The sequence below is a fragment of the Lissotriton helveticus genome, chromosome 2_2 (genome assembly GCF_964261635.1).
Source record: "Lissotriton helveticus chromosome 2_2, aLisHel1.1, whole genome shotgun sequence".
In the NCBI taxonomy this organism is placed as follows: Eukaryota; Metazoa; Chordata; class Amphibia; order Caudata; family Salamandridae; genus Lissotriton; species Lissotriton helveticus.
The window spans coordinates 326,953,652-326,974,509 of record NC_136060.1 but is presented as its reverse complement, the minus strand read 5'-3'; the positions used below and the strand labels follow the sequence as shown (position 1 = coordinate 326,974,509).

At 41.9% G+C, this 20,858-nt stretch overlaps 1 protein-coding gene across 1 annotated transcript in view; it reads left to right on the top strand.

The window, feature by feature from the left end:
- The first annotated feature begins 9,956 nt into the window (after nt 1-9,956).
- Nucleotides 9,957-20,858, top strand: part of OTOP1 (otopetrin 1) — a 163,611-nt gene continuing 152,709 nt past the window's right edge. Inside the window, exon 1 of the mRNA XM_078678990.1 lies at nt 9,957-10,329. Within this exon, the coding sequence (XP_078535116.1) occupies nt 9,957-10,329 (373 nt within the window). The remainder of the gene's footprint in view (nt 10,330-20,858) is intronic.

The following is a 20,858-nucleotide window of genomic DNA, read 5'->3' as shown; positions in this document are numbered from 1 at the left end:
TGAAATACTAGAAATTCCTCGAAGTCTAAGTGGGCTCAAAAGAAATCCATTAGGACAGAGTTCATTCTCGTCGGCAAATCTTCTTTTAGAATGTCTCCCACAAAACTTCTCGATGACCACATGACTTTTTAGCTGCAGACCACCATACAATCCAAAGTCACCCACTACCAAACCAGATCACTACTGCTTGTAGCTGAAGGTCTCATCTGAAATTGCCACAGATAACACAAACCTGAGTGCAACCTAAGCGTTGCCAACCTCAATGAATGCTGTCATGGGAATAAGGTAGGTTAACATCCCACCTTTATTCATTTGCTTTCCAGAGTTCTCCTCAAATGTACTACAAATGGATCCTGCAAAAAAAAGGGCAAGACCCAAGATGCACAATGTAAGAACAGGAGTCCAAAAATGATTAAAAAAATGAGTTTATTCAGAGATTGGCACAACGCAACCGTCAGATTAGAAGACAAGATCTAAATTGTCTTCCATAGAACCTGGAACCTGGAACATGAGAAACACACGCAGGTGCTTAGTTCCAGTTCCAGGAAATAAATAATAAAATGCATAGTACAACAACAAGTATATGTAATGCACAATGCAACACACAATTCCACCCACACTGTAAGCACATGAACAGATTAGAAGACAAGATCTAAACTGTCTTCCATAGAACCTGGAACCTGGAACATGAGAAACACACGCAGGTGCTTAGTTCCAGTTCCAGGAAATAAATAATAAAATGCATAGTACAACAACAAGTATATGTAATGCACAATGTAACACATCTCACCCCTTCAAAAACAAATAAAAATTAAATAACACCTGGCACAGTATGAATAAACAACCTATGACAAAAATCTTGAAGGCAACACCACAGGTCTGGCATTGTTCTTTACCCTGTGAGCAATGGTTTGGAAGGGATGGGAATCTCCTCGTATATTCTGACTGTAATCATTACTAGATGTCATAAATTTGCACTTGGCAACTTTCCTTACATTCCAAACTCTCCCATCTTGAGTAATCACAGAATCTTTACACACTTTTACCATTTTAATGGGATTACCAAATTTGGAAGAACCTTTGTGAGAAAAAGTTGGCTTTTTATTCCTCACCCATTCACCTACCACAAAATCTGGAACTTTAACCTTCAAATTTTGATCAAATAATGCTTTCATATTATTTTGCTTTGTTTCCACACGTTTAGCTACATGGCCTATATCTATTTGATTAACATCCTTATCGATTTTTTTAACCCACCACGGACAAATATTCCCTCCCTTTGAGAAGCTGAAAAGGGCTTACTTCTGTAACGGAATGTGGAGTAATGCGATACATCCATAATCTCTTCGTTACTTCATCCCTCCAAAACTCACCAGATCTACAAGCAAATTCAACAGAATCTTTAAGAACTCGGTTGAACCGCTCAACCTGACCATTTTCCCTAGGCTCATAAAGAGAAGTAGTAAGATGTTTGATTCCACAAGAAGTAAGGAAATCCTTCATTTCACGTGAGACAAGCTGAACACCATTGTCCGTAACTAAAGTTTCCTGAGATCCTTCTCTTGCAAAAATCTCTTTCAGAAATGAAATGCTAACCAAAGTGGTGGTACTGGCAACAAACTTGACCTCCGGCCACTTGGAATGGTAATCTATCAGAACTAAAGCAAAACAGGCATTGCAAGGAAGACGATAGAATGGACCAGAAATATCAAAGGCCACTTTTTGCCATGGATGTTTAGGCCAGGAAACAGGACTAAGAGGAGCAGAAAACACTCTAAGCATTTTTTCACTGCTTATACAATCGGAACACTCCCTAACAGTCCTTTCAACCATACTGTCCAGTCCAGGCCACCAAAAATTTGCCCTGATGAGGCGCTCCATTGAAGACATGCCTAAATGTGTTTGATGAGCAAGAGTAAGAATCTTCTGTTGTAATGATGCAGGAGGAATCATTTTTCCCTTTTTAAAAAGGAATCTACCAATTGCTTCAATTTCAGTGGAAACTTGACAAATAGGAGTGAAATCTGCAATAACAGATTTATCTCTAGGCCATCCATTCTCCAAACAATTAAAAATAAATTGAGATATAGGATCTTTCTCTATTTCCGACATCCATTCAGATTCATATATACCACTAAACTCATTGGAAACAAAATACACTACCTCAAAATCATACTCTTGTAACTTAGAGGATAACCGTGCTATACGGGCAGTTGAATTCCACCCACCACCAGGAGATAAAATCTCCACTAGAGGCTTGTGATCAGTTTTGAGGATGAACCTGTTGCCCCATATATAATTCCGAAAATGTTCCACTATCCATGTACAGGCCAATAACTCCCTCTCTTTGACCACATATTTCCTTTCAGTGACAGACAAAGTTCTAGATGTGAAAGCAACACACCATTCCTCTTTGCCTAGGATCTGACTTAAAACAGCTCCTAGACCATAACAGCTAGCATCCACAGTAAGACACATTTTTATTGAGAGAAAAGGATTTTAAAGTAGGAGCGTTCACGATCTCTTCCTTAATATTTTTGAAAGCAACTTCTTGTCTGTCAGACCACACAAAATCCGAAGATTTCCTAGTTAATTCCCTGAGAGGTTCCATCTTAGTAGCAAAATTATGAATGAATTTACAATAATACTCGCATAAGCCAGCAAACGAAAGAAGTTTCTCTCTGTTATCTGGTGACGGTGCTTTCACAATGGCATCTACCAAGGATTTCTTGGGCACAACACCGTCAGCAGAAAGAGTATGACCTAAATACTCTACAGATTTGTGAAAAAACTTACACTTTTTATATTTAAGGGTCAATCCTGTTTCACTCAATCTTTTACAAACTTCTTTGAGGTGATTGTAATGATCTTCCTCATTCTTGGAAAAAATAAGGATGTTGTCTTGGAAGCACTTCACAAAAACACTGACATCCTTGAAAATATGGTACATTGCTCTCTGAAAAACCGAGGCAGCTGATGCCAATCCAAAAGGCATCCTTTTAAATTGAAAAAGACCATGTGGGGTAATGAATGCGGTGAAATGTTTAGAATCTTCAGTTAATTGAATTTGGTGGTACGTAGAACGTAAATCAAGGGTAGAAAATATACTGGCACCATCTAGCATACATACAATTTCGTTGCTATTGGGTAGGGGATGGCAGTCCGTGATAAGGTTAGCATTTAAAGCTCTCATATCAACACATAGCCTAATACTTTTATCCGGTTTTTGAGCCAAAACAATGGGCGAAACCCACTCTGAGGTTTCTATTTCCTCAATAATTCCGCCCTGCACCATCTCATCCAGCAAGGATTTAGGTTCAGCTCCAATGCAATAGGCACTCCTCTCAGTTTTTGTTTAATAGGTATAGCATTCTCCTTGACTTTAATCTTATGTGTAAAACCCTTAAGTTTACCAAGTTTTTCAATGAACACTTGAGGAAACATTAACGTGAAAACTTTTTCTTGATCCTCAGTAATCTCCATATCATTACTAGCAATACTCACACACTGAGTGTCCTGGATGTCAGCGCAACAAAAATTCTCCTGTTCCACATTCATATCGTTACCACTCGTGACAGCAATGACAGATACTGGGTCTTTATCTCTGGGGTTCAATCGAACACCAAGTTTGGCCTGCTCCCTCCAACCCACTACATTCACTCCTTTTAACGCTATGTACAATTTTATCCATGCCTTACTTCCTCTAATTTCAATTGAAACTTCTTTAAAACCAATTAAGTCAATATAAGTTCCATTAAAATTCTTTCCCCTAATATCTGGCTCACATAACTCCTTGTGATCAATCAAATTATCAAAAACTTTAGAGCAATACTCTTCTGTAATATTAGTCCATGGTGAACCTGAGTCTGCCATCAGTTCAAGTTCTCTTTCTAAAATATGTAAGATACAATTCGGTGGACCTAGACTATCAGCAAGTTCAATATCAAAAGTATCATGAATAGATACAACAATCCCACATTCAATTTTAGATTATACATCTACTTGAGGATAAACTTCATGTGAAACAGTGGAGACTTTACCCTTCAGAAAGTTAGATGGTGTACTAAAAGAGAAACTTTTTTTAACATTAGTATCTTTGCACATTTTTGCAAAATGACCAACACGCCCACATTTGGTGCACTCATTACCGATGGCAGAACAACGTGGAAAAGAGGCAATGTGACTCGGATTTCCGCACCTGTAACAATAATATCCTTTGGGGTTAGATTGATTTTTTGTGTTGGGATTAAACCAATTGTTAGGTAATGAATTGTTAGGTGTAACATTACTCACAGCACATGAATCTATTGACCTCGGAGTAACATTACTTACAGTATCAGAAACAGACTTATTCTCAAGGGTTTTCATCCACCGTTCAGATTGTTCCAAAGCTTTGCCGGTACTTATAGCTGTTTCTAAATTGGGATCACCTAAAATCCAAAGTTGCTCTTTGACTTTCTTACTCCTAACATGAACAATGATTTGATCCCTGATCATTTCATCAGTGATCAAGCCAAAATTGCAATGCAGGGATAAAGCACGAAGTGCCGTAAGAAAGTCATCGAAACTTTCAGTTTCTCCTTGAATTCTAGTATAGAATTTGTACCTATTTAAGGCTACACTGGTATTGGGTTTAAATCTGTTCTCAAAGCGTAACAATGCTTCATCATAAACATTGTGATCACCCCCTGAACGCATGGGAGGAAGAGTTCTTGAGACATTTTGTCCTTCTGAACCTAAACAGTGAAGGAAAATGTTCTTCTTTCTCTCAGCAGACATCCTCTCCCCATCAATAGCCTTTAAGTAGGTGATAAATTCCTCCTTCCACCTCTACCAAGGAATGGGAGGATCTCCTTTATTCTGTAAGAATTTGTTAGGGGGATCAAACTGCATATTTCAAATATAAATGTAAGCGTATTAGAGTACTTTGAATTACACCCAGAGTAAAGTAATATAGTGGGAAAAGAAACGAGCTGAAGCCCAAAATGTTAATGACATGTAGAATAAGAAATGCAAACCAATGAAAGTTGAATAGCAACCATGCAGATCAATAAGATACAATACCTACAAACCATATAGAAGAGAACGAACAAAAAAATCCAGTAGGAAATTATCCAAATTCCGATGAAGTGTGTCGAAGACGTGTAGAATCCAGAAGTGTAAAAACTTCCACAAGTTCCAGTCGTTAAATACGGAAAACAGTACTCAGTAAACTGAAATACCCAGCGAAATTCAGAATGCAGGAACAAGGCTTATTTCCATTAGAATAAGCGAAATGGATGTTGGGAAAAAACGAAATACCTTGTCTGATGCTCTGCAAGTCTTGACAGAAACCGGACTTCCTTAAAATCTGAGCCGGCAAAATCAAGAAACAAAGATGGCATCTGAATGACGTCAAACGCCACGTTACGCTGCACGTTATAAATGTAAGCTCAACGTCCAATAAAAATCACGTCAATACCAATAATATCAGACGCGTTAACATGGAAACAGCCACGTATGGGTTGTTACGTGCTGATAGGAATACAAGTATATCACCATAGGAACTGATGATGTTCCAAACAAGTCGTTGGTCCATTCACCGAAGGCGAAAATGCCTGAAAATCAACAAAATCTTTCAATCCCATCCTCGTCACCAATTTTGTAAGAATAGGAGTCCAAAAATGATAAAAAAATAAGAGTTTATTCAGAGATTGGCACAGCGCAACCGTCAGATTAGAAGACAAGATCTAAACTGTCTTCCATAGAACCTGGAACCTGGAACATGAGAAACACACGCAGGTGCTTAGTTCCAGTTCCAGGAAATAAATAATAAAATGCATAGTACAACAACAAGTATATGTAATGCACAATGCAACACACAATTCCACCCACACTGTAAGCACATGAACAGAAGGCCCAACAGGATAGTGCTGGAAAGTGTTTTCGAAGCAATCGTGATACCTGTGGTTTAGCGGGAATGGGGGGTGTTTTGCGCTGCCGTGATCAGTTGCTGAGGAAGACCATGTGGGCCTATCGGCACCCGTTGGGGCCAAAGTGGCTGCAAGATAGGTCTAGCCAGAGTGGGGACACTCTGCTGCATAACGGGGGTCACTCCTTGGTGAATAGCTGCTGGCGCTTGCTGCACTATGGAGGGCAGATTAAAGTGCTGACGCACTGCCATATTATGGCTGGACTGCGATCCATCGGCCAGATTTACGGATTGACCCACACTGTGATTGACAGGCGTTGTTTGGGGAAAATGGATTTTCTGGACCACACTTGGACTGCTGGCCACCGAGGCAGGCATCAAAATAGATAATTTGTGCAGCAATCAGAGCAGAGGCCGTGGATTGTGCTTGTGCAGCGGTGTATTGCACGTTCACTCCGGTCAATATACAAGCGCAAAATTAAAGGAAACATCCAGATGCACAATTCCAATCATACTGTAAGCACATGAGCAGAAGGGGGTAAACGAAGGCCATCACATGAACTGAACTTCCCTGTTATCCTTCTATCCACCACAGGCAACGTCATCAAGGGAAGAAGCTAACCGTTCTCTTCCAAGGAAGATGAACTGCCTGTTCCTGAAATGCCTGTAATGGAAGGTTTATTGATGACGCACACAAACAAAGGAGGAGTAGGAGGCAGTGGTGAAGATAGGAGAAGGACACCGTCTTTTGAGTATTTGTTCTTTTCCTAGTGCTGGGATGTCCTTTTGGAGAAACGTCCGCCTTAGATTGAAACAAAACATTGCCACTCCTTAACCAAGTAAGCTGTTATTTAAACGTTTGTAGTTTAAGTTTTATTCTCAAATATGGCACGACAAAGATTATTTAATAAGGATAGCACAGGGGACCAGCGGCCGAAGGAATGTGGTGCACTTATCAAGACCGCTCGGACATGGAAACTAAATAAATAATAATGCGCAAGAAGGAATAGCAAACAAGCTGCGATTTGGGAGAGGAGTTGTGCGCTGGCACGTTCACACAACTGTTGTTTTTGTTTTAAAATAAAATAAAAACAAGGATCACACGGGCACCCGGTGGTAGAAGCAATGTGATGCAGTCATCAACACAGCTGGGGTATACAAGCTGTGATTCAGGAGGGGAGAATGCACTGGCGCATTCACGCAATGCAATTGCAATAATAAAACAAAACAAGCACAAACACGTGCGCCTCGTGCGGTGGGGGGTGTGGGGGGGACGGGCGCGATTCACTCGCGGAAGCGATAATTGCTGCCAGATGGTGGCGCGCACTCCCGCGAGTGAATCTCCTGATGTGCACGCGTTGCTATTGAAGGCAATGGAACGCGTGCACGTGCTCTGCTGAAAAGCCTAAGCGATCGGAAAAGGTATTTTTCCTTTGCAACACATGCGCGTTGCAAAGCCGAGACCTAAAAAGGGAGATAAAGTGAAAGAAAGAGCAGAAGACAATAACAAGAGTCGAATAGAAACACAAAGAGACAAGATGAGAGAGATAGAGAGAGAGAGAGAGAGAGAGAGAGAGAGAGAGAGAGAGAGAGTGTGTGTGTGCCCGGTAGGAAGAGAGAGGCACAGAAAGGGAAAATAAAAGAGAAAAGGACATAAATATAGGAAGAAACAGCAAATGGAAGAGCAAATAGATTAAGTGAAGTAGAGAAGGAAACACATTTTGTATAAGATAGAGATTGGGAAGGGAGGGAAATAAGAAACGAAGACAGAGAGAAACAAAGAGAGTAAAGACAAAGGATGAGAGGCCGAAAAACAGAGAGGGAGTTTACCGAGAAAGATGGAGCATTGGAGATATAAACTGAGAAAGAAAGACAGAAAGAGAGAAAGAGAGATGGGGGAGGCGTAAAGAAACAGAAGAAGAGAGACTAACAGACAAGTAGACAGAGACGGGAGTGGTGAAAGGGACATGTGAGAGTTATTGAATGAGTGAGCAAGAAAAACAGCGAGCAAGTAAAAATAGAGGGAGGTGGAGAGATAGAAAGTGAATAAGAGGAAGGCAGGAGCCGGCAGGGTGAGAGAAAGACAGGTAAATAAAAAGAGAGAATCAGAGACAGAGATTCATAGAGAGAGTTAAAGAAAAACAGTGAGAGAACGAGGCGAAAGATGTAGGGAGAAAGAGGGAGGAGAGGGTGAGAGAGGCAAAAGGATTGGCAAAAGCAAAGACTGTTAAAATGTACAGGTACGTGAAAAGTAACAATTATTTTATAGAAGCAGGCCTTTTTGCAGACAGCACATATAAGCGGGTGGGAAATATAGCATTTAAATTAGCATTCTTTGTGGTGCCCTTTGCCAATACCTCTGTTCGTGTGTGATTTCCTCAGTAAAGACGTGTGCGCTTATTCCAGGTTTCATTGCACAACATCAATTAAATTCTGGAGCCAGACATTTGTCATTTTTTTCATTTCAAGATACATTTTAGTAGGGTTTTACATGAGTAAGATTCAGATACAATAAAGATATAAAGAGAAAAAAGAAAAAGACATGTTCTCGTGAGGATAACATAAAAAGCAGTTCAAGTCAATACTATGGTTTACTGTGGGTGGAAACAACGTATACCTTACAGTAAGTTGTGGAAAAGTGGTTTTTTAGAGATGTTTGAACAGAGGGTTAAGAGGAATTGACAGGTAGGTGGTCGTCCATCGAGGGTTACTCCTGTTGATCGTGTGGTTTGAGAAAGGAAAGGAAGGAAAAGATAGATAGAAGGATAGATAGAAGATAGGGCAGGTAGACAGAGAGTGGGAGGGAGTGGTCGGGTTACCTTAAATTCCAGTTTGTCCTAATACGTACATTCACGAGCAAGTATAGTTTTTATTAGTAAAGACTCTACTTTCTGAAGACATGCGCACCTCTAAATGTAATTCTGAGGTAATACACCTGAGTTGTGCATGCGGGTGGTCGGGTTAGGGACACAGGTGGTCGCACCGGCCGTGCTGTCCTTGAACTCTCCCACTGTATGCAACATCCGCTGATCCCCCCTCTGACATCGTAGAGTTTTTAGGGATTTGAGTTGAAAAGTCACTTTATCCCTCCTCGCGTGAAACATCCACAAGTGTTGTCGTGCACTCGGCCGGGCTCGCAGAATGCTTACGTTGCGGGGATTAAGAGCCTGTGGTGACTCCGAACCTTCCTTTCAAAGGGGTTTCCGTGGCTCTGAACTTTAAGCGCAGACTGCGAGAAACCCTGGAGAGAATAGACCTTTTGTCTCGGCTCCTCTCTCCCTGCTGAATAAAGTACACCCTTTCTGCACGGACCTGGGTGACTCGAGGCTTTTTTTGTCAGACGACCTGATGCGTAGGCTGCACGCCTCCTCAGACAGAGGACAGCCGCTCGGTGGGTTGGTCGGTTCCACTCAGGAAACCCCAGGTATGTCGGCGGCATAAGCTGCAGTGAAAGATGTGAGATTTCTTCTTCTAGGCAGGTAGGTGTGTTGTCTTTGAAATACTGCCCCCCTGCAGACAGGATGCGGCTGACGTTTTTATTTTGCTGATCTAGTATATAAGGGATCTGTCAGTAAATACTTTAAAAATGCAACAGCTTGAATAACTGAACCGTTTTGTTGGAAGAGTTGCAGTTACGGGAAACTCTCGCTGTCTAAGCGGGCTCTTAATGTTCGAGGTGAACACACTTCTGTAATACAAATACCTTTTAGCATAATTATTGTTTTATTATATCTCCATTATTTTTATAATTCCTCAATTACTGTTTATATGGTGTTTTATATGGCCTAATGATTACATATTATTTTTTCTCATCACTACCATACTAGAATGACAGTTTGAAACTTTACATTTTTCAAAATTAATGCACCATGACATAAAACGAACTCAACTGTGGAACACCATTTACTTACTTGGTCTTCTGCTAATGTTTTTTCGTTGTAGAAATTTTTTAATTCTATTCCGTCTTGTCTCATTAGAACTTCTCTTTTTGACTACTTCTGTCTCATTTTTTCAGACCTTCAGCCTAAACAAAAGCTTCGTCAGCATGGGTGAGGACAACAGGCTGGACATCTTGTCGGTGGACACACATTCTATGACCGAGTCCATCTCGCCTTCCAGCCCAAGGGTTAAGCCACTTGAACGGATACCTCACTTCGATGCACCTGAAACCTACCCACAGAAAAACTCAGAGATTCTGAGCAGCCAGTATGGCTTCAATATCTTTCTGGCCGGCATTCTGCTCATGTTTGCGTGGGCAATCCATGCCATGGGGATCAGTGAGAAGGACCTGCTGGCCTACCTCATCACGCTCATGCTGATACAACTCATCTGGATGCTGTGGTATGTTTTCAGAAGCTACTGCCAGCGACGGCAGACCAAGGAGAAGGACACCCATGCCGGAGCACGGTGGTTGAGATGTGAGTAAATTCAATGAATGAGTAAAGCAACATGCATGTTTTGTTCATGTTCAACGTATTTGGTAGTTCAAGGCATTATGTAGATGGGATGGTGCAATTTGTTGGGTTAAGAAGTAGCTCAACCCAGCTCTAGTTCTGTCCTGGGCAACCTTTAGTTATCACATCTTACTTTCTTAGTTTGTAGGTAATTTTGCCCTGTCACAACCTATTATGAGGCTTGTTTAGTGCAGTAATATTATCTCACACATCTCTGGTCAACTTTGGGTTTTGCTCAAATATACCACTCTCCTATGTACCAAACATCAGTTAGTGAGCCTTACAAATGATATGTGTCTCTCCCCTATAATGGAATCTGAAAACTATTATGTTAAGCAGAGTGTTGGATTTATATGTATAATGTATTACTTCATAATTATTGTCTTAGTCATTCCAGACATTACACGGCATAACTCCACTAGGATAGCGTATCATATTCCCCTTTTTTCTATCCAAGTGTTTCGGAGCACTGGATCACATAAACCTAGTTAATGACGCATATATCACCATTGCACAAGAGCAAGCTAGTTATTTTATTGTTGTGACTTGAGTTGTTGCTATGCACCCTTTCCTTAGTATCACCTTCACTGCTGCTCAGCCAAGATGACTCATTCCCTTAGAAAATGTATTGATACAGAAGGCAAATTCGAAGCAAAGCTTTGTAAATCTGACAATTCTCTTAATTTTTAATGTGATGGCTGGCAGATTCCCAACCCATGACGGTAACCCAAGCAGATTAATTTTGCTACAAATTTATCAAATGTTATTATCAATCAATTGTTATTTGTTGAGAAAACTGTGTTGCAATACTCTGGCTGTTTAAAAGATCAGGTGTCAAAGAAAAGTCCCCTTTTACAGTTTGGGTGAAAAATAAATAAAGCTCATAATATGTCATACAACTCAGGAGCTTTAAAGCAGTAGTGACTACTTGTCATTATTACTAATAGGATGACCCCAAACGTTCCATCTGCTTTGAACTCTAAGGAAGAAGGACATTTATTAATACCCCAAATAAATTTCTTTTTTAGAAGACGTTCCAAAGAATGGCACATAAAAATAAATCTCGTTTAGTTCAAAATACTGCCAGTCAGATAGCTCAAATCATGCTCATAAATTAAGAAATCACAGTTACCAGCAAAACATTCAAGGGGATGGCAGTGGCATTTAGGATTTATTTCAATATTCCTTGCTCGGTCTATAATTCTATTTTAGAAGAGGTCCCATTTACACTTTCCCAGTCTTAATTTGTGGACTGCTTGCAGATAGTAAAGATGTTCAGCTGACTTAAAGGTCCTAGAACTTAGTGCTGGACTGAATGAGACATGAGATTTTCTCTGTAGGGAGGTAACATTTCCAATACAATCCTAAACTCTTTGCTATTAATTGTGTCCCTCTCCTTCTGGAAGATATAGAAAAAGACGCCTCTTCGGCAAAAAATATTCTCTGTGGACACACCTGAGTGTTGCACCTTCTGTCTATGCTGGGCTTGTCAACAGTGTGGTTGTCTTATATTTGGGATCTTCTTGGTCAGAATTTTATGGAAACTCCTTGGATCACACCTAGATGATTTTTGTTTCATGAAAGCACTTTAAAATTGTATACATTCATTTACTCACTTCCTCATTCACTCATTTAACAAAGTACCTGTGTAAATGGATACAATTAAATTATCCTGCTAGCTGTCTTCCTCAGGCAGTAAATAAACACAAAAAACACCAGAACACATCACACCAAAACAAAAAGCAACTCAACAAATATGCAAAAACATTATTGTCACATATTCTCAGCAACAAAACAAGAAAACTAAACACAACACAAAAAACATTGCAGAACACAATGTAGTGATGCAGCACAAGATCACAAATGTGTAAAAACAACAGAACACATCTTCACCAGAACACATAGCTAATCAACAAATATGCCTAACGTTCTTGTGACACATTTCCACCTCCGGAAATCCGCTGTTGTCCAGTGGTAAAGTTATTTTCACCAACTTCTACCTTAGTGATTGCCACAGACCTATAACAGTAACAGAATGTTTATGATCTGCTCCCTGTTGTTGTGACAATGTTACCTGACTCAAGCGTTTTGTAGCAGCTCGCCTGCTGTTTCATTTAGCGCTCTACAAACGTATCAGATAAAGTAAATAACTTAGTAAAATAACAAACTTGAGTGATACCTCTGAATGATTCCTAATATATTGTGACGCGGCATATGAAAGCTAGTACTGATTTTATTATTCCAGAAACAAACAATTTATTCACAAATTCTGTTCGTCTGGCTCAGTGAGTTAAAGTCTTGCTACAGTGTGGCTCGCAGGCCGCGAATTCGAATACAATATACGTGGGAAACAATTTGAAAAATAGAGAGATGGGGAACATACTGGCATGCGCTACTTACTAATTGCTACCACTACTGGTCCCGAGACTCTCAGGCCCCTGGGTATAATAACGTGTCATAAACTGGGGCATTCAAACGTCGTCCAAGCCCAGAAAATGCAGTGAAAGAACACATTTTGTATCCTGTCCCAGCTTGCTCTAGAGACACAATGCAAAACCCCCTGGTAATTATTCTTTCCTCTGGGGCAATTTGGATGGGTTTATGTTTGCCACTGTCATATATTTCTACTTGTCACACAGTTTCTACCTATTCTGCCTGACATTTCATTTTTAGCTTGCAGCAACTTAAGCTGCTTTCACTCCACGCGGCCTTCCCTCCAACTTTTCGGTCTTGTCCTTTTTTTCTGTCGATTGGTAAACAGTGCCCCACCCCCTTCCCCTAGCCCCCTTGAAATATACAAGACAAGAGCCAGAAACAAGTCAACTGACAGAGACCCTATTGTGTAAATTAAACACGTGCGCTGACCCGGGTTACGCATTATTGAATGTCCAAGTCAAAAGTCTCTGGAGGGCAGAGAGTCAGGGGCCCGAATGTGATCTGAACTCGAAACTGAAAAAAACGCAGCACCAGACTGGCCTTTTATTCCTCCGGGTATTCCCCGGTGAGATGAAGCCATTGGAGGCCGGATATGACAGTCCAAGGTCGCTGCTAGTGCCTCTGTCATTTTTCCCAGCTCCTCGACTAGAGGATAAGTGCAGCAAGCACAAGGCACTGACATAATGTAACTTGAGCCCCCCCCCTGCAAAGTACATAGAGGGGGCCCAGTCCCTCCGGACAAAATCAGGAGCTCTTAGGCCAGTGGCTCCGGCCCGTTTTACGCAACTGAAAAAGGGAGGCTCAAAGAGATAGAGGGGCATATTATCAAGCCCCTATCGCCACCACAACGTCACTTTTTGCGACGTTGTGGTGGCAATAGGGTCATCTCCCTATCACAAAGGCAGCGTTAAGCCACTTAGTGTGGCTTAAAGCCAAATTAAGTGGCTTAACGCCGTCTTGATAATAGTGTCCCATGAAAATCCTGGTCTTAAGATGGCGAAAAGAGGAGAAATGCTTTATTTCTACTCTTTTTTTGCTTTTTCCATGAGTGCTGTCTTGTGCAGCACACATGGAAAAAGCAAGACACCATGGTTTGTTTATGTACAGGCAGGTGTCCCTTCCTATACGTAAACAATCCTTTTTTTTAAATGCCATTTTGTAACTTACATGTGTGCTGCATGAAGCTAAACACATGTAAGTTACAAACTGGCATTTTAGGTTTGTTTATGTGCAGCAAGGGACACCTTCCTGTACATACACAAACCTCCCTGCTCGCAGGAGTGCAAGAGTGCCTACGTTGGCGCTAAGTTGTAAAACTTAGCGTCATCGCAGGGGAAACGCAAGGCTGCACCATATCCTTGATAATATGGTGCAGCCTTATGTTTCAGTAGTGGCGGAGAGAGCCGTTAAGCCAAGAAGGTTAATGCCTCTCACCTCCACTTCCTTGCTAATATGCCCCAGAGGAAGAGAGATGGAGACAAAGAGTTCAGAGAGGAAGAGAAGAGAGAGAGGAATGGATGGAAAAAGAGTGACAAAGCGAGGAGAAGAAGGGAGTGGGCTGGTTTGATCTTATTTCCAGGGCTGCTTTTGCTTCCCCAGCCGGCCTCTGCTGAAATGCCTTGACATCTGACAGTACAACCCAACCCATTAGGCTTCGAAAATGATTTATTAATTCATGCCTTTTTTCAAATCTATTTTATTGAGTAATTTGTAATATGAAAACACAACAAAACATTGGAACACAACATCCTATTATACACATGTTTGAACAAGCACAATTGACATGGTGTGCCGGCTTCATGATACTTCCAGGCTCACAATAGGTTAACAAAGCTAAGGGACCTGTCAATGGTGCCAAATCAAAATAGTCACACTCACGTTGAGACATCACTATCTGCGAGTACGCAGAGTCACAGGAACGCCGACACCATTATTAGGTCGAGCTGGCGTTGGAGCGCGAAGCGCTCCCGCCAGCGAGTTCTATAGTCGCAGTGTTCACTGGCAAGGGAGACTAGAGCTGTGCACGAGCTGCTACTGGCCTGTGCACGAGCCGACTCAGCTCTGTGGACGCGCACCTCTCCGGAAGACGTGCTGCGCCCGAGCCGCCTCCCGCTTGTTCTTTCAGCAAATATTCTCGGAGCCGTAGGGCAAAGTTACCGAACAGCACAACAGGTAGGCTTTTTACATTTATGAAGACAGTATGATAGGCCTCGTACACACACCTCCCCTTCCAGTGCCATACTAAATCAATCTAGCAGTGTACCCTAGGTATTGTTGGGTAAAGAGTATTTGAGATCTTGCTGTTGGCTATGGGCTATTAACGATGAAAGTATTCTCAAGCTTTGTCTGCGCAATTACATATTTTGTGATGATCATCGTGATTTCCTGTTTGGGTTTTTCGGATCCAAGAGAGGTGTTAACAGTCGATAAAGTTGATGTTTATAAAACTGTAATAAAACGTCCTGTCTCTTTTTTGTGTTAAGCTTTTTTTTGTTTTCTACACGTAGTATATATATATATATCTATATATATATAGTCCAGGGCAGACAACCAAAGGAAGAAAATAATTTCGCGAAAGGCGTGTATTGTATTGTAGCTGAATGTATATAGTGCTTCTTACCTCTGAGGAAGTGCACTAGAAGAGGGGTAAGCACACTTACAGAGTGCAGTTTCAGAGTGCAGTTTCAGAGTGCAGAGAGTGCAGATTGAGAGTGCAGATTGAGAGTGCAGATTGTGAGTGCAGATTGTGAGAGAAAATTGTGAGTGCAGATTGTGAGTGCAGATTGTGAGTGCAGATTGTGAGTGCAGATTGTGAGTGCAGATTCAGAGTGCAGATTCAGAGTGCAGATTCAGAGTGCAGATTGTGAGTGCAGATTGTGAGTGCAGATTGTGAGTGCAGATTGTGAGTGCAGATTGTGAGTGCAGATTCAGAGTGCAGATTCAGAGTGCAGATTGCAGATTCAGAGTGCAGATTCAGAGTGCAGATTCAGAGTGCAGATTGTGAGTGCAGATTGTGAGTGCAGATTGTGAGTGCAGAGTGCAGATTGTGAGTGCAGATTCAGAGTGCAGATTGTGAGTGCAGATTGTGAGTGCAGATTGTGAGTGCAGATTGTGAGTGCAGAGTGCAGATTCAGAGTGCAGATTGTGAGTGCAGATTGTGAGTGCAGAGTGCAGATTCAGAGTGCAGATTCAGAGTGCAGATTCAGAGTGCAGAGTGCAGATTCAGAGTGCATATTGTGAGTGCAGAGTGCAGATTCAGAGTGCAGATTCAGAGTGCAGATTCAGAGTGCAGATTGTGAGTGCAGATTGTGAGTGCAGATTGTGAGTGCAGAGTGCAGATTCAGAGTGCAGATTCAGAGTGCAGATTCAGAGTGCAGATTCAGAGTGCAGATTGTGAGTGCAGATTGTGAGTGCAGATTGTGAGTGCAGATTCAGAGTGCAGATTCAGAGTGCAGATTCAGAGTGCAGATTCAGAGTGCAGAGAGTGCAGATTGAGAGTGCAGATTGAGAGTGCAGATTGTGAGTGCAGATTGTGAGAGAAGATTGTGAGTGCAGATTGTGAGTGCAGATTGTGAGTGCAGATTGTGAGTGCAGATTGTGAGTGCAGATTCAGAGTGCAGATTCAGAGTGCAGATTGTGAGTGCAGATTGTGAGTGCAGATTGTGAGTACAGATTGTGAGTGCAGATTGTGAGTGCAGATTGTGAGTGCAGATTGTGAGTGCAGATTCAGAGTGCAGATTGCAGATTCAGAGTGCAGATTCAGAGTGCAGATTCAGAGTGCAGTTTCAGAGTGCAGAGAGTCCAGATTGAGAGTGCAGATTGAGAGTGCAGATTGTGAGAGAAGATTGTGAGTGCAGATTGTGAGTGCAGATTGTGAGTGCAGATTGTGAGTGCAGATTCAGAGTGCAGATTCAGAGTGCAGATTCAGAGTGCAGATTGTGAGTGCAGATTGTGAGTGCAGATTGTGAGTGCAGATTCAGAGTGCAGAGTGCAGATTCAGAGTGCAGATTCAGAGTGCAGATTGCGAGTGCAGATTGTGAGTGCAGATTGTGAGTGCAGATTGTGAGTGCAGAGTGCAGATTGTGAGTGCAGATTCAGAGTGCAGATTCAGAGTGCAGAGTGTGAGTGCAGATTGTGAGTGCAGATTGTGAGTGCATATTGTGAGTGCAGATTGTGAGTGCAGAGTGCAGATTCAGAGTGCAGATTGTGAGTACAGAGTGCAGATTCAGAGTGCAGATTCAGAGTGCAGATTCAGAGTGCAGATTATGAGTGCAGAGTGCAGATTCAGAGTGCATATTGTGAGTGCAGAGTGCAGATTCAGAGTGCAGATTCAGAGTGCAGATTCAGAGTGCAGATTGTGAGTGCAGATTGTGAGTGCAGATTGTGAGTGCAGATTGTGAGTGCAGAGAGCAGATTCAGAGTGCAGATTCAGAGTGCAGATTGTGAGTGCAGATTGTGAGTGCAGATTGTGAGTGCAGATTCAGAGTGCAGATTGTGAGTGCAGATTGAGAGTGCAGATTGTGAGTGCATATTGTGAGTGCATATTGTGAGTGCAGATTCAGAGTGCAGATTCAGAGTGCAGATTCAGAGTGCAGATTCAGAGTGCAGATTCAGAGTGCAGATTGTGAGTGCAGATTGTGAGTGCAGATTGTGAGTGCAGATTCAGAGTGCAGATTCAGAGTGCAGATTCAGAGTGCAGATTCAAGATTCAGAGTGCAGAGTGCAGCGTGCAGATTCAAGATTCAGAGTGCAGAGTGCAGCGTGCAGATTCAAGATTCAGAGTGCAGAGTGCAGATTTAGAGTGCAGATGCAGAGTGCAGTTAAAATGTTGCTAGGCTAGGGCTTTAAAGACACCCCAAACGTGGAAAAGACTGCTGTTTTTCTTTGGTTTTGTCCAATCTTGTCCAGACGGTCACGCCTAGTATTTTTTTGCAACTATCTTTTCTCCTAAAACATTAATATGCAGGATTGCTGAGGGGTCTCCCCTGTCAGTCCTCGTGGTTGTTTTTTGTGAAGCCCCTGCAAGAAATGGCCATAAAACAATTGGCTGTTTCAGTTGTCTAGAAACACCACAGATTCTGCTTGACCTGGACGTGCTCCATGACTTGCAAGTGGAACTTCACAGACAACTACATAAAAAAAAAGCATTTGCAATGCAATAGGTCTCGCATTTGCGAGAGTTTAACCTATTGGCATTGTAAATGACAATGCCTTTTATTTATGTTTTAAAAACCAACACATAAATAAAAGACATTGCCATTTACAATGCCAATAGCTCAAACTCTAACAACTGCGAGACCTATTGCATTGTAAATGCTTGTTTAGAATGCTGCGGCTGGGACCACATCGCCAGGATCTTGCTTAGGGCTGCAGCAGGTGAAAATGCTGGCAGAAGACCTTGATGAAGTAAGTGGGAATGGGGGGAGGACCTTTGAAGGACTGAAACACTCTTCTAATTCGGCCAGGATGATTACCAGATTATGTGCTGGCCCTTACAATTTTTCGACATTCTTCTCTCCACAGTGTGACCATACGCACCGCCTCCCACCGGGATCCATGTTGCATAACATTACCCAACTATAGTAGGTGTCACTTATCCCCAATTGCTCAATACGTTGTATATAAAGGGATGAATTAGTATAGATGGTCACAAAGGTTTTTCATCAAAACCATAAACGCCACAACCGAAACAAGCCTATGAGCACTGTGTTTGGTATATGTAGACCTCACGGTTCTTTGCCTGATTGTGAGACTTTGATGGATGATTGTGTAGTTCCACCTCTTAAAGTAGGTTTGCATTCATTATGAAACACACGTGACTTGCATGCACACTGATGTTATTTGATCATGATCATGCTTAAGAGATACGATTGGCTTGCACTACGGTAATTCTGGCGTACAGAACTTTTTTTCACACACATTTTTGTGAATGTGAAAAAACAATCACATGTGGCTATAAACTTAGGATGAGTGCCTGGCTGCAGAAAAACCTCTAGCTAATTCCACGAGGATGCTGATAAACTTAAAACGCACGCTGTGCAAAAACTCTGCATTCACTGTAAATAATTGATGTAATTGTAAGCTATGTTGTATGTCTCTTTTCTTTCAGACATTTCCCTTTGGGGAAAATTTGTAAGTTTCAAATACACCCCTGTCCATACACACCATAGGAAGTGTGCTTTTCATTGCACTTGTTCAGGGTCGCTGCCGGCCTTGACAGCACTGGTCCTGAAAAAAGCCAACTTACATACATGAATTGGCTGAAACATGTAGAACATTTCTCTGTTACATCCACTATTGTTTTTAATGCTGCCCTGGGAACTCACTATTACATTTATCCTGATTAGGAAGGGTATCCTGGAGGTCATTTTAATATATCACGTTCACAAAATTCACTTTGTCACTAAAGAAATCACGCTCCGCTGTAATCAGGAATTGCAGCACACCTAGGAGACACTCGACCTCCTAGGTGGGAACCCAATGATGAGGCATGCCACCAACTTGGGTGGTGGGTGAGGTTTCTTTAAAAAAGGCTAATGGTTTTCCCAAAGAGATTACTATATACACACTGGATGCTATTTGAATCATATGGTAGTGAGATCGTTCTTGTTGTTTTCTATAAGAATCAAGGGGAGAAGGGTTAGCACTTTTTTCCTCACTCTCTTCTTTTGTTTAGAACGCAACATCAAACACATGTGTTGTGGCTTACAAATAAGTCAACAGTTATTGGCAAAATCACAAATGGCAATAGTTTGGATCAGCGTTGTGCTAGAACCCACCTCCCTGTCCCATTTAATGTTCCTGCGTTAGGTTTTCCCATCTATACATTACACCCTTGGAGGCAGATCTCTGCAGTGTGTGCAGTCCCTCTTGACTAGGTGACCTCCCATCATTGGTCCCCATATCTTGGCAAATTTATGAGAGTATTTCACCTTGCTTTGAATATGAGTTATTCGGTCTGTTGAGACCAGTCCATATTGGATGCTTGCCTTAATACCATTTGGACATTTGCCCTTCCCAGCAACATATTATATCTTTCCTGGCCACCGCCAGTGACTTGTTCCATAGAAGGTTTAATTCTCTCAATATTACCAGCATAACCATTTGGGAGGTAAGTGCTATTGCCTTGTCTATGGCTTCTAAGAGTTTACACTGTATATTTGTCATGAACTTCCAGACCATTGGGCACTCCTGAACAGTGTGCAATAGCATGCCTCTTTCACCACACCCAATCAAAAATGTGTTGGTGGCTTTCCTGCCCATGGAAATAACCTGGTCTTAGCATAGTACGCTCTAAGGACAAAGTTCAACCAGATCAGATTGAATCCAGCTTGATTTACTACCTCACTGGGATATCTGCAGGCTGCACCCCAGTTATCATAATCAAGTATGCCTAGCTCCATTTACATTTCTTTCTGAGAGCATGTAGCAGGGGCTGACTATAGTTAAGTAGCGTAGTGTAAATATGAGAGATGGCATCTCTATTCGGGCCCCCCTGGACCTTGAACTCCAGGGGTTTCTCTTCCGCTATCTCTACGGATGGGCCAGTACAGTGTGATAAAATGGATGCAATCTCTAGGTATTGTATATATTTGCTCTCCACCAGCTTATATTGCTCCTGTAGTTCCAAAAATGTGCTCATCACCTCCACAGTCTATATAGCTTCCCATTTGGCGATGCCCAGCAAGCCCATTTCTGGTAGCCTTCTACCTTTCACAAGTCCGCCAGGGCTTCCATATCCCATACTAATGTTTCTAGGGTCACTTTATCTTTTATTCCAGTTTGTGGAATGCCTTCCTCTATATCTTAGTCATCATTGCAGTCAGGGTCAGGAGGTCTACAAGCTTCCCTCTACCATGTAACAGAGGAACATAGCCCAATGGGCCCATAGCCCTTATGTCTGCCATCAAGGATGACTTTCGTTGGGCAGCAAATTACCAGTCATTAACTACTAGCAATTATATTGTTACCACATCCAAAAGGAAGGGCAAGAGGTGTGGGAAACCCATCTCAAAACTTCCCAGAGGAATCTGACCTCCAGGCGAGAACCTGTAGCC